At 44.8% G+C, this 16,458-nt stretch overlaps 1 protein-coding gene across 4 annotated transcripts in view; it reads right to left on the bottom strand.

The window, feature by feature from the left end:
• Ap1b1 (adaptor related protein complex 1 subunit beta 1) overlaps positions 1–16,458 on the bottom strand; it is a 52,692-nt gene that overhangs the window by 16,265 nt on the left and 19,969 nt on the right. For 3 of the 4 annotated variants that reach the window (XM_005007279.4, XM_063225981.1, XM_003478335.5), the window contains exons 3-11: positions 15,237–15,342; positions 10,809–10,944; positions 9,774–10,019; positions 8,250–8,440; positions 7,030–7,251; positions 3,880–4,000; positions 3,243–3,338; positions 2,007–2,122; positions 1,507–1,672 (exon numbers count right to left, since the gene is read on the bottom strand). In XM_005007279.4, coding sequence (XP_005007336.1) covers positions 1,507–1,672; positions 2,007–2,122; positions 3,243–3,338; positions 3,880–4,000; positions 7,030–7,251; positions 8,250–8,440; positions 9,774–10,019; positions 10,809–10,944; positions 15,237–15,342 — 1,400 coding nt within the window. The remainder of the gene's footprint in view (positions 1–1,506; positions 1,673–2,006; positions 2,123–3,242; positions 3,339–3,879; positions 4,001–7,029; positions 7,252–8,249; positions 8,441–9,773; positions 10,020–10,808; positions 10,945–15,236; positions 15,343–16,458) is intronic. The other variant, XM_063225980.1, reaches the window with a different exon arrangement.

The raw sequence follows: 16,458 nt of genomic DNA, 5'->3' as shown, positions 1-16,458 counted from the left end.
CAGCCTTCAATCTATGTCCATAGTGCTTTTGTGGTCACTTACACCTGTGGGCAGAGGAGTAAAAATATGGCTGCCGGACACACACAAATTCAGAGCTGAGGTAAGATAAGGTGGTTACTCTGACTCATTTCAGCTCTAGTGTAAACAAGCATCCTTCCAGGATTTATGAATGCCGTATTTTTTCACATCTTTGAGCTTTTTGTTGGTGACTTACTTATTTAAAATGACTCCCAAGCATAGTGTTGAAGTGCTCGTCTATCATTCCTAACACAGTAAGAGGGCTGTGAGGTATATCTTACAGAGAACATACACGTGTTAATTCAGGTGTGACTTACTTATAATTCACGTGTGAGTCCAATGTTAATCAAAAGTATCTATTAACTAAACTATTTTTTTTTTTTTTTGTCTTTTTCATTTTTATCAGTACCAGGGATCGAACTCACAACTGCCTGCTTGCAAGGCAGGCACTTATGCCACTGAGCTAAATCCCCAGCCCCAACTAAACTATCTTTAAATAAAAACACACACATAAAACAAGATCATGTACTTATCAGCTGACAAAAATGTTGTGCCCAGACTCTCATAGGAACCTTTGTACATCTCCTGGAAACAAAAGTTCCATACTTACTAATTCAGTGTTTGCAGAGATACAGAATACAAGTATCATGAATAACAAGAACTGACTACATATGAGTATGTATGTATACATGTAGGTGTGTGTGTGTGTGTGTGTGGGGGGGGTGATCTGCCACTGTATTCATGGATAATTTCTGCCAGCCTTGAACTCACAACTTTCTGCCTCAGTCTCCCAAGTACAGGAATTATGGGCATGTATCACCATGCTTGGCTTACCTTTTTCAATTTTGAACTGAGTCAACATATTATGTACTCAAATATAAAATTGCTCAGCAGTATAAGTGCCTGCCTAGCAAGTGCAAGGTCCTGAGTTTCATTCCCCAGTACAAAAAAAAAAAAAAAGAAAAAAAGTTAATATATTCTTTCTTTTTTTTTTTTTGTCTTTTTCATTTTTATCGATACCAGGGATCGAACTCACAACCGCCTGCTTGCAAGGCAGGTGCTTATGCCGCTGAGCTAAATCCCCAGCCCCAGATAATATATTCTTTAAACCAGGCATGTTGGTGCACTCCTAAATCCTAGCACTTGGGAGGCTAACGCAGGAAAACTGTTTGCAAGTTCAAGACCAGCCTGGCTACAAAGTGAGGCCAAAGCCAGTCTAAATTGCACAGCTAGACCCTGTCTCAAAAAGGCCAAAAAAAAGAAAGAAAGAAAGAAAGAAAGAAAGAAACCCAGAAACCTTCCTTACATATCACTAAAACTATTTCCCATGTTCCCTGAGGCACTGCCCTGGGGAAGGAAAAGGGACCACACTGGTAATATATCACTGGCAGTACAAGGAAGTGTTTCAGGGAAGGACAGGCCACACTGGGTCAAAAATGCCAGTCGTGACTACCATCATGGCCCAACTCTGCCTGTGTGAAGGCTTACCTGGGTGCTTTCATCATGGAAGCCCTCAAGGAAACTCTCCAGCAGCTCATCTGCATTGTCAATCCGCTCAGCATACTCGCCCACAATCCAGATCATGGCAGCCCGGGCCTCAGGTTCATCCAGGGAATCGAGATTCTCACACAGTGTGGCAATCACGCTCTCATACCTGGAAGAATAGGATACAGTAGTACATGAACATTGCAGAAGGCCCACAAGAGCCAAGAGAGACAGGCAACTATCCTGCAAGACCCTGAAAGGTGGTAAGGAGAGGGAATTTGAGTTTCATCTGCTACATGTTCTTATCCTGACCTGGGGAGTAACGGAGAACTAGCTCAGAGAAGGGAAGGAGGAAAAAAAAAAAGGTTCTGTTGAGAATGCTGCCTGTGGCAGGAAAAGAAAGGAAGACGGGAGGGGAGAAGCTCCCCTTTCTTCTCCCCACTATAGTACTTGTCCTCAAGCAGAGTCATATTGCCCTCTCTCTGGGAGAGGTGAGCACCTACTTGTTGGGGTACTTGCGGAAAATGTCCTTAATGACCACAATGGCTTCCTGGACCACATAGTTGACCTTGGTCTGGATGAGATCAAGCAGTGTGCTCACACAGCGCTCTGCAGATTGCTACGTGGAAAGAGGAAGAGAGTGTGGGTAAGGTCCTTTACTTCATTTTCAATAGTTATTGATGACCATTCCTGGGCCAAGGAGCCTAGGGCCAAGGAGCCTAAGTCACTCCTTCCCTTCATCATAGCAGAATAGAACATTCTCCCCTGGTAATAAAGGGTAAGGTAGGGGGCTGGGGATTTAGCTCAGCGGCATAAGCGCCTGTCTCGCAAGCAGGCAGTCGTGAGTTCGATCCCTGGTACCGATAAAAAGGAAAAAGACAAAAAAAAAAAAAAAATAGAGGGTAAGGTGGGGACAGGAGAGTAGTAAAGTGCCAACTGATGGTCCACAGGAAAGCAGGGACACCCAGGCTATAGAGAATCCAGGGGCAGCACTTCTGAGAACAGAGAGGTCTTCAGAGCTCCTCTAGGCCAAGCCTTGATGGTAGACTCCTCTGGTTTGACACTGTTTCTCTTATGTGTTTCATAAAACGGGCTCTTATGACCAAAACCACTCACAAAATCTCTGCATAGGCCAGCTCTTCTGCTTTTATTCCCACACACTGTGCTAATGGCCCAGTGAAGATTTCTCAGGTTGGCCATCATAAACATTAAGGGGAAAATGCCTCAAGGGGACCAACTGTCTCAGAAACTCTAGCAAGCACTGGACCTATTTAAGGGGAGTCTAGTTCAGCAGTCAAGGAATCTCTCCCCAAGCAGAGAACAGGAGGATGAAATGCCAGGCACAGGGTCTAGAGTGGCCTAGGGGGTCTTGGTGAAAGTATCGTGGGCAGCTGAACCAGGATACTTGCCAAAGCATCCAACAGGCAGAGCCCCTACCCCAGAGCTCTGTGGAGTGAAGTCTACCAGGGCCCTCGTCAGCTGGTGGCTGCCCTAGTGTCTTAGCTGATGCTGGAGAAGAATACAATTATGATGGGTTAGTTTTATCCAATGTACTTTGAAGGCCTAAAGGAGAGTAGGTGAAAAAGAGCTTAACTGAATCTGCACAAGGGGTACATTGGGAGTTCCAGTGGTGACTCTGAAGCCTTTCTGGAGCATGGACTCTCGTAGAATCAAGTGTTTTCCTTTTTTAAACCTCTCTCCCCTTCTCTGGTGGCAGATAAGAGTACCAGAGCTCTCACCTCCACCTTGATGGCACAGCGGCCAATGGCACGCACAGCTTTCCTTACAAAATCCACATCCACTTCTGTTGCATACTCTTTCAGCTCCGCCAACACCTATGACCCGAACAGAGAAAATGGGTTGGAGGTATCCAATGGGGTAGCCACTTGAAACACTTTGGGGTAGAGTGAATGCAAAGACCAGGAGAATTATGGGATTCTGCCTCCTGCTCGATGTGGAAGGCCAAGGGGAGGGAAAGAGAGGTCAGATGCCTCAAAAGTAAGGTAGAGAATAACAAGCTGGCAGGGCTGCACAACCCTTACTTTAGGCTTCCACTTTTTTTGTGTGTGTGTGGCACTGGAGATTGAACCCAGGACTTCACACATGCTAACCAGGTACTCTATCACCAACTACTATCTCCAGCCTTAACTACTTCTTTTTAATGGACGGATGATAGGTAATAATAGGGAGAATATTCTTTAGTGACAAAAATTATAGGGTTTTCATATGCTTACCAAGCTAAAGGCCCTATGCTGAATATCTCCATAGGATGATCTGCTTATAGTAAAAATGACCAACTGACCCAGAGACCACAGTCAGTGCATGATGGAGCTAGCCAAAACCAAAGCTTGTGCCTGAGACCACCAGATTGCTCACCTGGGCAATGTTGGCCTGGGAAGCCAGGCGGATCATGATGTCTAGCTTTTCCAGCTTCACATAGATGGGATCATTGTACTTCACAAAGAATACCTTCATCTCGTGCTTCAGGATCTCAGGCCTGATGGCAATGTGGGATGCCCAGATGGAAAAAAATGCAAGGCATAAGTCACATGAGAAAACCCTTACAACATCTGATAGAACCTTTCTGGGGTCTTAGGCAGAGCCTGACATGCAGAGAAACAAACACCATTATGGTCTCATGCTGCTGGGTAGAGGGCCCTTAACAAGGTAGAGCCACTTGAGTACTGCCTATCTGAGTACATCTCAGGAAGGAAAAGAAGTACAAGAGATAGTTCAAGCTGAGGGTAGGTGGCACCAGGCGAAGCTCCAGCCCCAGCCAGTGACCTCAGGCCTTCTGTTTCTCAACCAACAAATAGGAATGACCTACAGGAAAGTGTTACCACCACTGGCCTGAGTCTACTAATCTGGAGAGGTTTCACTTTTTTTTGTCTTTTTCCTTTTTATGGGTACCGGGGATCGAACTCTTGACTGCCTGCTTGCAAGGCAGGTGCTCATGCTGCTGAGCTAAATCCCCAGCCCCCTAATCTAGAGAGGTTTACACTCAATACCTTTCCTTTTCAGAGTCTGAAATCTGAAGGAAATGAAAAGTCAATGAAAACTTTCAGTGCAGAGTCTCGATTAGACTCCTCTGAACAAAAACACTCTACATGTTTCTGTAATTCATTGCTAGGGACAAGGTGTGTCCTATGTGACACCTGCCCTCCACCAAGGGGGGGGAGGGACCACGAGGCTATATCTTATGGGCTGTTCCAGACTCTATCTGTGTCCTTGCCCCTTATGATTCAGTTGTGTGTCCTTCCTAGGTCATTCTTATAAATCTTAGCCATGAGTATAACTATGTGCTGAGTTTCATGAGAACTGCTAGTGAGTTTCTAAACATAGGCATGGTACTGGATGCTGGGGGTCCTGAAATAGACACTTACCTAACAGGGCAGTTGTGACAGTTAGATTTGTACTGGTACGATAAATGTCTATCTCAAAGGTACCATTTATTAGGGAGGACCTGTCACCATCCTAGCACATCCATTTGCACCACTGCTCTTCCTTCAAAGGCAGTGCCCTTATGTCCTCAACTAGCTCCTCCCATGACATTTTTCTTAGACAAGGAAACCTCAGAGAGGTCACATGCTAACAAAGCCAGGAGCAAGGCAACAGTCACCACTCAAACTCCTACTTCTTCGCCCTTTCTAAAACAGAAACCAAAAACATAAACTGCAACTCAAAATACCAAACTTTTTTCCTATCATTAGGAAAAGAAAGTCAGAGAAGAAGGAAAGATGAAGCAGAGAACTGAGGAACCCAGGTACTCGATGCTGTTGTGCAAGCTGCAGGGAGGGAGGTCCTGACCACATAAGCAGCCTCTGGAATGCTGGGTGGAGATGGTCACAGGGACGACATTCAGAGTAACGGGACAATGATTTCTACAATCAGAACTTGGCTATAACTTCCCAGTCACATGTTAGGGTTAGGCTGAGTCACACCTGGGTAACACAGACAACTTAAAGAGATTTACCATGATAAATATAGCACAAGGAGCTTTTCACACTGATCTAGATCTACAAGGCCTTACACCTTAGTGATTCAAGGACACTGGTATGTAAATATCCACACCACAACTTTGAAACCTTAGTCTGTTTTCATACTTTCTAAATATTCACAAATGTCCCAGTTCCATCAATATCTCTGAACTTCAAGTGTGTACTAAGAACCAGAACAATGGTACAAGGAGGGTGTGTTACTTTCCCAGAGGGAATGAATTGAAGTGGCCTTTCTGTGTTGACCTGCTCCCAGCAACAGGGCCTGCTGCAACTTGTGAATGTAAAATAGTTAGTTGCTACTGCCAAGTCCTGATTGCTGAGTGAGCCATTTGACCAAAATGGCTGAAAGCAGAACTTAAGAGGCTAAACCCTTCCTGGAGCTGCTGGGCTCTCTCACATAGTACCACCTCAGAGGAAGGAAGAGGTCATTTCGGAGAACCCTCAGATCCAGGGCTGCTTGATGTATTTTAAGCCCCACCCTTTAGATCTCTTAGAAACAGTGGCTTTCTGTAGCAACCCTCAGGAGAAAGAAGAAAACTGGTCCCACAGCATTTTGCTGACTTTGCTCTGTGCCTCCCAGGCCTAAAGGCTGGTGCAAAGTTCAAAAATTCCACACCATCTCCTTATTTTCCAACCTTGGGGAGCCTTACTAAAGCTATAGATTGTTCCCCGGAAAAATGCACATGTGCACACACACAGAATCTTTTTTTTTTGAGACAGATTCTCAAAAAAAAAAAAAAAAAAAAAAAAAAGGCTGGCCTTGAACTCACTATATAACCTATGTTACTCTCAAACCCACAGTGATCTTCCTGCCTCTGATTCTCAAGTGCTGGGATTATAGGCATGTGCTGCGATGCTCAGCCACCACAGCTTCTTAATGTAGGCACCATTGACATTTTGTCTTTTTCCTTTTTATCGGTACCGGGGATCGAACTCACGACTGTCCGCTTGCAAGGCAGGCGCTTATGCCGCTAAGCTAAATCTCCAGACCCACGGTTGACATTTCTGATCAGATAGCTCCTTGATGTAGGGGGATTATTCAGCACTTTAACATGCTGAGCAGTGTCCTTAGCCTCTACCCACTCAATGCCAGAAGCAGCCTTCAGTTGTGACAACCAAAGTGACCAGACATTATTGTTTTGTTTTGTTTTGTTTTTGGTACAGGAATCAAACTCAGAGCCTCATGCTTGCCAGGCTGGCGCTATATCCCTGACCCACTAAGACATTAACTGATGTCCTCCAGGAACAATGACACCTTGGTGGAAAACTCCTGAGTTCCTGAGTTAAGGTATTCTTTCTTTTCCTTGTTTTTTGAGGCAGGGTTTCATTATGTAGTTCAGGCTGGCCTTGAACTTACAGTGATTCCCTGACTCAGCCTCCCAAGTGCTGGGATTATAGGCATGAGCTACCACACCTGGCAAATTAAGGTACTTTAGTCTTCCTTCATAGTGAAAGGTCAGTTTCCCTTGAGTGCTTGTTCCCAGGGGTATGCACTATGGTATATGTGTGTGTGTGGCAGCCTTGATACCTTTTCTGCACGATAAGATTAATGTTTCGCAGGGCCACATACTGCAGCTCTGGCTCAGCTGACAGCAGTGTGACCAGAGGTGGAGCCAGCTTTTTCAGCAATGTGCCATAGTAGTCCAGGTCCTTGGACAACATCTCCATGAACTTCATCAGCACCTTCACAGCAGATAGCACCACAGCAGAGTTGGCATGGGAAAGCCTGGGTGTGACTCGCTCACAGATGCTGGGGTCCAGCGGTTCCAATCAGGCAAAGAGACAGAGAAGCGAAAATGTCCTTTTTAGTTATCAAAGTAATATGTCACCTGTATAAGGAAAATCTAGATCCTGTGTCTGCTGCCTTTTAACTGACCCCAAGCAGGCTCACATCATACTGAGCTTCAGTTTTCTCATCCATAAAGCCAAGATTATGATATTTGTTTCAGGAGTTGCTGGGGATGTAAGTGAAACAGTACATGTAAAGAATGACAATAGGGGCTGGAGGTTTAGCTCAGCAGCATAAGCACCTGCCTTGGAAGCAGGCAGTCGTGAGTTCGATCCCCGGTACCGATAAAAAGGAAAAAGACGAAAAAAAAAAAAAAAGAATGACAATAAGGTCAGCATGGTGGTACACACCTATAATCCTAGCACTCTAGGAGATTAAAGGAAGAAGACTATAAATTTGAGTTATACAAAAAATAAAAAGGGCTGAAGATGCAGCTTAATGAGAAGGCTTGGGTTCAATCCTCAGTACCACAGGAAAAAATAGTAGGGTGGGGGGTGTTTGCTGACCAAAAGTTAGGTGAGTCCCTGTTGGGTAATCTGCACAATTCCTTCCATCTGTTAGTCCAGAGTTTCCTCATTTGTGGATAATGATGCAATGCCCTACATAGAGTTGCTTTTAAGATTATCTAATCTGCAGAACATATTTAGCAGAAGCCCAGGTACTCAGAATTCAGCCAGTAGTGGCTTTCATGTCATCTATCTCCTGACTTGCCCATGTGACAGGGGTCTTGCCAGCTTTCAGTACCACAGTGAGCAGTGAGCTGATAGCCCAAAGCCACACTGCTGATCACTGATTCTGGAGAGATGGAAAGTGGATCGGCTCCCTCCGGTGTGCCTGAGAATGCCATGTAGGGCAAGGCCCTGGGAAGTGGCCCATGAAGGCCTGAGGCCCAGTTCAGCTGAAGCCTCCACAGAACTAGGTCTGGCTGGGGTGGCAAAAGCACAGGGATGCCTGCTCACCTCTGGGCCTCACGGTCGTCCTTGGGTGTGTAGTTAGCTAGGCAATCCAGAATGAAGATCTGGCCCCACTCGGTGCACTCATTTAGGGCTGTCAGCAGCTTGTTGATGGACTGTGGGTTCAGGTCAAGCAGATTGCTACTGGGGTGAGACTCAGCGATCTCTGAGAGGGCAGCCACTGCATTTGCTACAACCTGGTTGGGACGGTGGAAGAAAGAGGCTGAATGTATTGCTCCTGGACCAGGGGAAAGGGATTGAGACTTTGCTAGGTCAGAGTGGGACATCCTGAAAGGAATATGACCCTAAGGGCAGGATTTAGAGCCTTGAGGCCTACTGTAAGCACTTACCCTATTAACTCTCTAAATTAGAACTAAAATAAGGGCAAACGATGTATAAAAAAACAAAACAAAACAAAAAGCAACAAAATAAAAACCAAGGGAGCTGCAGTTTCAAGTGCTGGCACTAGAAAGCATTCCACCTAAGCAGCTACCTAATGCTACCTAATGCAACAGCCCCTATCTACCAGTTTCAGCAACTCTCTCGGCAGTTGGCAACTGAGCTTTTTAGAGCTAGATTCCTGCATATCCTGTCCTCAAGGGTGCTGGGAGTAGATGCAGCTTGGGGTACGGAGACTGGCCATGGGATGCTATGGTCTTTCACCCATTTCTACCAGAGCAGCAATGCACATATATGTTCTACATTGTTCTCAATTTTTCCCTATGATAAGTAATGCTCCAGTGACAGTCACTGTAGTGTACACTCAAACCCCAAGAGTGATCAGTGTTTTTGTAGGATATATGGCAGGGACAGTTAAGCCCAGGGGTTTGTGTTTATATTTCATTCTAAATAGGCCCTGCCAAACCACTCTTCAAACTGCTGCCGTCACCCTGGGGGAGGAGACTGGAGCCCTACCCAGTCATGCTATGCTATTTGAAGGGTGACTCTCTATAACCCTACAAAGATGTGGAGAAAGGGGAGAGAACCATATGTTCAGAGCTTACAGAGAGTGTTGATGAGGAGATGGTGACAATGACAGTAATTGGAAAGGGAAGAAGGGCACGAGTACTCATTGCACACTTGCTGTGAGCCAGGCCAGACATACTATCTTCCCAGCACTCTTGTTAGCTATAGGCAGAGAGGTCCATCTCACTGAAGAAAAGAGGGATCTGTAAAGCTAAGTGGCTTGCCCAAAATTATGCAGCTAGCTAGTAAGGATGCAGAGAAGGGAGTCTAAGTCTCATTTATCACAAGCACGGTGCCTGAACCACTGCAAGGGACAACAACCAGCCTATGCAGCAAGGATCTGACTACTAGAAACTGGAGGCTTCCTGGCCTAGATTCAAACCAAGGTCTCCTCGAGTAACTCAGGAAGTAGAAGAGGTGTCACAACAGGGCCTGGGGATTTAGCTCAGTGGCATAAGTGCCTGCCTTGCAAGCGCACAGTCATGAGTTCAATCCCCGGTACCAAAAAAAAAAAAAAAAAAAAAAAAAAAACAACAGGTGTCACACTGAGTGGCAGTGGCATACCATGGGGTTGGAGTCGGAGATAAGGTCTTTAAGGGTGTCCAGGAAGCCCTGATCCTCCACCAGTTGGGCATTGATGTCATGGAGTTTGGCTACACACACTGCTGCCGTTTTGCGCACATATGGGTCCTCATCCTTCAGGCACTTCCGGAGCGGCTCACACAGGTACTCTGTGATCTTGTCAACTCGGATGCAACCCATAGTCCGCACAGCTAGGGCCCGAATGAGGGGGTTGGGGTCTTCGCAGTCCTAAGGAGAGGCAGTCATGAGCCAGGGGCAAGGGCGAGATGAGCCATCTGTGGGTTTTTTATTCTTCCTTGCCTGAAGCTCTGAGCCCTGAGGGACTGAGCACTACCAAGAGGCTGCTGTGGGATCTCCAATAAGGTAAATGGCACTTAACAGACATTGAGCATTTGTCAGATACATGTGAGGGGCTCTGCCCATCATCTCTTATCCTCACAGCAGACTTACAATAATGGCCCCAATTTACAGGTGAGGAAGCTAAGGATTTCAGGAAGTTCTTTTGAAGTCACAGAGAGAGCTGTGATTCAAACACACATCTGCCTAGACCACAACTTTCTATCTTTCTCCTCCTACAGAAACACTCATTTTCTACTATGTTAGCATTAATGGGGTTGGCGAAGCTAAGGTTCAGGTATTTGCTTTGCTCCTCATCTGGAGGACAGAAATGTAGAAATAAGCAGTCCAAAAGGAGAACACAGCAGTTCTCAGATGCTGCTGAATCCTACTCTGCCAAAGAATGCAAAGAAATCCCTATGCCATTCAGGGGCACAGGAGGCCAACAAGCCTGGTACGACCTCATGAAATTTGTGAGGCTGGGCCTTGACATGAGTTTCAGGAAAGAGAGGGAGGGAGCCATCTGCTGGAAGAAGAGAGCCTTAGCCTCTGAGGCAGAGACCGCCTGTCAGGAAAGGAGCCCGTTTCCACCCAGAGCCACCGAGTGCCATCTCAAAAACACCTAGGGAACATGAAGCAGTGAATATCCCTTGTCCTACCTTCCACCAAACTCCTACATACCTTCACAAAGGTGTTGACGGCCATAATGGCCATGTCAGGCTGACTCTTGGCATAGTTCATCAAGTACAGGTATACCAGCTTCTTCAGCTCCAGGTTGTCTGTCTGCATGCAGTTCACCACATCAGGGAAGAGGGCACTGAAAAGTCAAGATGGTGTCAGCAGCAATGGGCTGAAGGCAGGAAGAGGAAGATTTTTAGGTAACTAAAATCTTAGGAGCAAGGGGACAGGGAGCAGGAAGGAAGCAAAAGATTAACAGGACATCCTGGTAAAAGAAAGGCATCAACTATGCAGTTACTACAAACATCAGATACAAAAAAATGGAAGAGGATTTTTTTTTTTAATTACTGGGGATTGAACGCAGGGCTTTTATACTGAGCTATATCCCTGACTCTTTTTTTTTTTTTTTTTTTTTTTTTTTGAGACAGGGTTTTGCTAAGTTGCCCAACATGGACTTTAATTTGTCACCTTCCTATTTCAGCTTTCCACAATGTAGGATTACAAGCAAGTGCCATTATATCTGGTCTAAAGGGTGATTTTTTTTTTTTTTCATGGAGTTTAAACATGAGCTCTGGAACCTATCAAATCTCTCTGCCTCTTGCTAGTTGTATGATGCTGGGAAACTTCCTTTAGCCTGAGTTTATTTCTCCACTTCCAAGAAATATGCAACCGAAACTCATTTCAGGGATGGGGCTTTATCTCAGTGGTAAGCAGCCATGAGGCCTGGAGTTGATTCCTAGTATCAGGGAAAAAAAAAACCTTTCCTGGTAAGCTACTGTGGTGCAAAAGAGTGGCCAGTGAACCACAAGCGAGTGGCCATCGAGCCAGGAAGAAAACCAGTCAGCGTTTCCCCTGAGCCTGTAGGCCATGTGTGGGCTGAGAATCAAACATCCCATCCTCCCCTTCCCTACCCCATCAGTAACTAGGAACCAGCAGTCTGAGCATCTCTTGGAAGGATGACTGTATCGATATAGCAAATATGAGGGATTTCCTTGTATCTTCTTTTTTTGTCTTTTTTTTTTTATCGGTACCGGGGATTGAACTCACAACTGCCTGCTTGTGAGGCAGGCGCTTATGCCACTGAGCTAAATCCCCAGCCCCTCTATCTTCTTTTTGAAGGCAAATTTTGTTTTCATTGCGTTGCTTTGTTCTGATTAACTATTTTGCTCTATTAAATATTCTGTTTTCATAGGTTTTATAATGTTCTGTTTTCGGTTTGATTTTGCTGCACCTGATTGAATGGACAACTATTGTAAAGATAACGAGATATACGATGGTACCTATTACTGTTGTCCTGGTATCCTGTTGTGAAGTTCTGCACCAATTTCATTGCATTGTCTGGACTGGCTTTATTCTATTGTATTATACTACCATCAAAATAAAAGTCAAAATTAAAAAAAAAAACCAAAAAACCTCACGTCATAGAGCCCTTGTGATAATTAAACAAGATGGCATACTTAAGTTACCTGACTCTTGATATCTGGGAGATGTTCTGGAGAATGACAGGGAAGAAAAGATGAGCCATGCAGTTTTTACCACAAAGGCTAGAACTGGAATCCACTAGGAACCAGCAAAGCATGTATGGAGCATATGCTATATGCCAGGCATGGCACTCAAGACTTGGCATACTTTGCCTCATTTAACATCCCCAAAAAGCCAGAAGAGTATCCTCGTTTCATAGACAATACTAAAGTTCAAAAATGAAAACTTCCCTGAAGAGCCAGATCTGACTTAAAAACCCATGTTCCTACCCCCTATATACTATTACACAGGATAGAACCTTTCCCAACATGGCACCCAATGTTCCTAAAGTCACAATCAGTTAGTCCATCTGTCTGTCTGTCTGAGCTACATTCCCAGTCCTTTTTATGATTTTCAGACAGGATCTTTCTAAATTGCCCAGCCTGGGCCAGAACTTGCAGTCTTCCTGCCTTAGCCTCCTGAATGTTAGGATTACAGGCATGTATCACCACATCTGGCACATAACCTTTCTTGAGACATAAAATATGGCTAGAGATTTTCTGTCTTTGGAACTATCACCTCCACTCTTAACCCCCACACCCTTTACTGGAAACTGAACCTAGAGCTTTCGTATTGAGCTACATCTCTAGCCCTTTTTATTTGTTTTTATTTTGAAATAGGGTCTCTCTCATTAAGTTGCTCCAATCTATGACCCTGCTGCCTCAGCCTCTCAAGTATTGGCATAAGCCACTATGTCTGGTTTCCCTCTCAATTCATGCTTTTACAGGCAAGGATATAGCAATATAGCGATTTAAGAGGTTCAAGAGAGTTTTCTGAGCCCCAACAAGCAGCAGCCCAGCTAGAGCTGAAATGGATGGATCACACCAATGATGACACACCAGGAAGAACCAGGAGCAGAGGAGGAGGGAGAGAGCCTGACTTGCTCTCTGAGGCTTATCACATTGGCAAAGCAAGGTCTTTTGAGGCAAAACAACAAATGTGTTTCCTTTGTGAGGAGACAGCAGAAGGCGAGCAGCTTTGTTCTGGAAGAAATCGGACTTGGGAGGAGGCCCAGTCTTCTAAATGCCTGATATTTTGGTGCTGTGTCATCAATAGGTCTTTGTATAACTGCTTCTTGTGAGTTATTGGCAGGAAAGCCTTGCCAAAGGTAGCAGTAGGATGGGCAACCCGTGGGGAAGTCTGGAGCAGTGATTGTGACGTGGGACCTGCCCCACATTGGCATCTGGTTTCTGACTCATGGAGTGGGCAACAAGAGTGCATAGAAGACAAGGCCTTGGCAAAAAGAGCCTGGATTTGGATTGTAACTGGTAGGCAGTCATTTTCCTCTTTCTTTTTTTTTTTTTTTTTTTGTCTTTTTCCTTTTTATTGGTACCGGGGATTGAACTCACGACTGCCTGCTTGCAAGGCAGGTGCTTATGCCGCTGAGCTAAATCTCCAGCCCCAATTTTCCTCTTTCTTTATCTTGTTTCTTTGACAGTTTAAAAACATCATTGCTTACCATGGGAATTGTAAGAAACCACTGAGAAAAGATAACTGAAAGTGTTCTTCAGATGCTCCAACATTGAAAATATTATGTTGGCATAAAATCTGTCCTGCTTTTACAATCTGATGGGTAGGTAAAACAAGTGCTCATAACATGAGAAGAGTACATATTCAGAGAACCCACACCTGAATTTAAAGCAGTAGCTTCGAGCAACGGGGAGAAGGTAGCTCACAAAGGTAACCAAATATGGTGGTACATACCTGTAATCCTAGAATTTGGGAGGCTGAGGCAGAAGGACTGCAAGTCAGAGGTCAGCCAGGATTACACAGTGAGTTCAGAGCAAGCCTGGCCTACATGTGAGACCCTATCTCAAAAACAAATAAAAACAGCTGGGGATTTAGCTCAATGGTTGTAAGCGCCCCCTGGCAAGGAAAGCTAGAGGTTGTGAGTTCAATCCCTGGTACCAAACCAAAAACAACAACATCAAAAAAAAAACAATAAAAACAAAACCAAGCCCAACCAACCAAATAAGGATAGGAGCATGAGGGGAGACACGGGTCCCCAGGTACCTTAAAGAGAGAGATCTGAACTAGACCCAAGCTATGAATCTCATTTTTTTTCCTTTCCTGAAACAGGGTTCCCCTGTATAGTTTAGGCTGGCCTTGAACTCACTATGTAGCCTAAACTGGCCCTGAACTCTTGGTGATCCTTGCCTCGGCCTACCAAGTGTTGGGATTACAGGCATGCACCACCACACCTGGTAGATGGGTTTTAAATCAAAATAGGCTTAGCAAATAGGCACTCCAGGCAGTACAAAAACATTAGCAAGGTACAGCAATCATTCTACATGTAAGGTACAAACCTAAGGCTACAAACTGGTGGCAGATTACAGAAATTATTATTATTTTTTTTTGGTACCGGAGATTGAACCCATGACCTCCTGCTTGGCAGGCAGGTGCTTAGGCTGCTGAGCTAAATCCTCGACCCAGATTACAGAAATCCTACCTGCAGGTGTTAAAGTTTTTATATGGCTCACACTGAGTGTGTTTGGAAGAAGATGCTTTAAAATGAAAAATCCACATTTCCTATTTGTTTTAAAAATCAGCAAGTGCAAGGTCCTGAGTTCAATTCCCGGTACCAAAAAAATAAAAAATAAAAATTAGGTTCATCTTTCCCAGCCAGCAGTAATCTTCTGGAGCTTCTGACAAGGTTTCCACTACAGCATTCCATTACCTGCTGTCCTTTCAACCCAGTCCACTCCATTATCACCTGATCCATCAGCATTTGAGCTCGTGACTCCTGTGCAAACAAAACCTTCAGTCTGGAAAGAAGGTTCATGAAAGGAGCTGTAAAAAGGGAAATGTAGGCCCCTAAGTACTCTAAAGAAAAGATCTGAACTGGGGCCAAACTATGAATCCTCCTCCATCTGTCAGCATCTGGCTGCCACCGAGCCTACTACTGCCTACCTGACATCTTTGCCTACGGTCATTGATGCAATCACTTTCTTTACTGCCTCCTTCTTCTTTTCCTTCTTGTCACTGTTGAGTTCTGCCTTCAGTTCGAAGATCTCCCCTGAGAAAAAAAGGCAGGCATGAGCCATCTATCCCCACTAGGCCAGAGGGCAATCCCCTGATCCCAATTTTCCAAAGAATTTCAGGGAGACAGAGGGCAGCTTTAGGTCTCCAGCCTCAAGAGGGTGGGTCACATGACAGTGAAGGATAATGGTTAGAAGAGGAATTATTGAGCGAGAAACCTGGAGGCCATGTTGAATTGAAGCGATCGGAACTTGGGAAATCACAATAGTCCTGAGGGAAAGAAAAACACACAGGCAAGGCCTCCTCTCAGTTAAAAACAAAATCAAAGCTCTCCTACGCTACCTCACTTCACCATAGCCCTCAAGGATGAATGCAATGAAAGCTGGGTAATTATGATTTGTGATGAGAAGGCAGGATTTGATGGATCCCATACATAAGGTTTTCCGGTTTTCCTAGAATCTGGAGTTCAAATAGCTTGTTCAAGGTTTCAATTTCCTGAGCTGAAAGTGGTTGCTCAGCTCTGAAAATGGGAATTCTGCTGCTCTGAGCTTGTAATAAATTGTTCTTAAGAACTTGGTGATATGGAAAGAGGAAATGAGGAGGTAGCGACAGTCTAGGCTTTACCACAGAAAGTCAGTGCCTGCTAAGAGGTTAGAAGTGTAGACTGAATTTCCTCAGCTTTTCTCCGAGCTACACTTCCTCCTATGCCTTTTTTCATTTCATGTTCACACCAATTCTGCATTTTCCATTTTACAGATGAGCAAATGGAAGCTATAAGAGCTAGTAGATGACAGAGACAAGATTCAAAACCAGGGGGCTGGGGGTTTTGCTCAGCGGCATAAGCGCTTGCCTTGAAAGCAGGCAGCCGCGAGTTCGATCCCCAGTACCGATAAAAAGGAAAAAGACAAAAAAAAAAAAAAAAAAAAAAAAGATTCAAAACTAGGGCTGGGGATTTAGCTCAACGGTATAAGCGCATGCCTTGTAAGCACACGGTCGTGAGTTCAATCTCCAGTACCGATTAAAAAAAAAAAAAAGATTCAAAACCAGACCTATCCTTTCAAAAACCCTGAGGATATTCCTTTGCCTCTCTACACCTCATTCCTCAGTTGTCCTCTCTTCCTTGACTGGAATGCTGAATTCTCTCATTGAACAT

Source organism: Cavia porcellus, unplaced genomic scaffold, assembly GCF_034190915.1.
Source record: "Cavia porcellus strain 051 isolate PalLab524CR breed Dunkin Hartley unplaced genomic scaffold, mCavPor4.1 scaffold_16, whole genome shotgun sequence".
Classification (NCBI taxonomy): Eukaryota; Metazoa; Chordata; class Mammalia; order Rodentia; family Caviidae; genus Cavia; species Cavia porcellus.
This window is presented reverse-complemented; position numbering and strand designations above follow the sequence as displayed.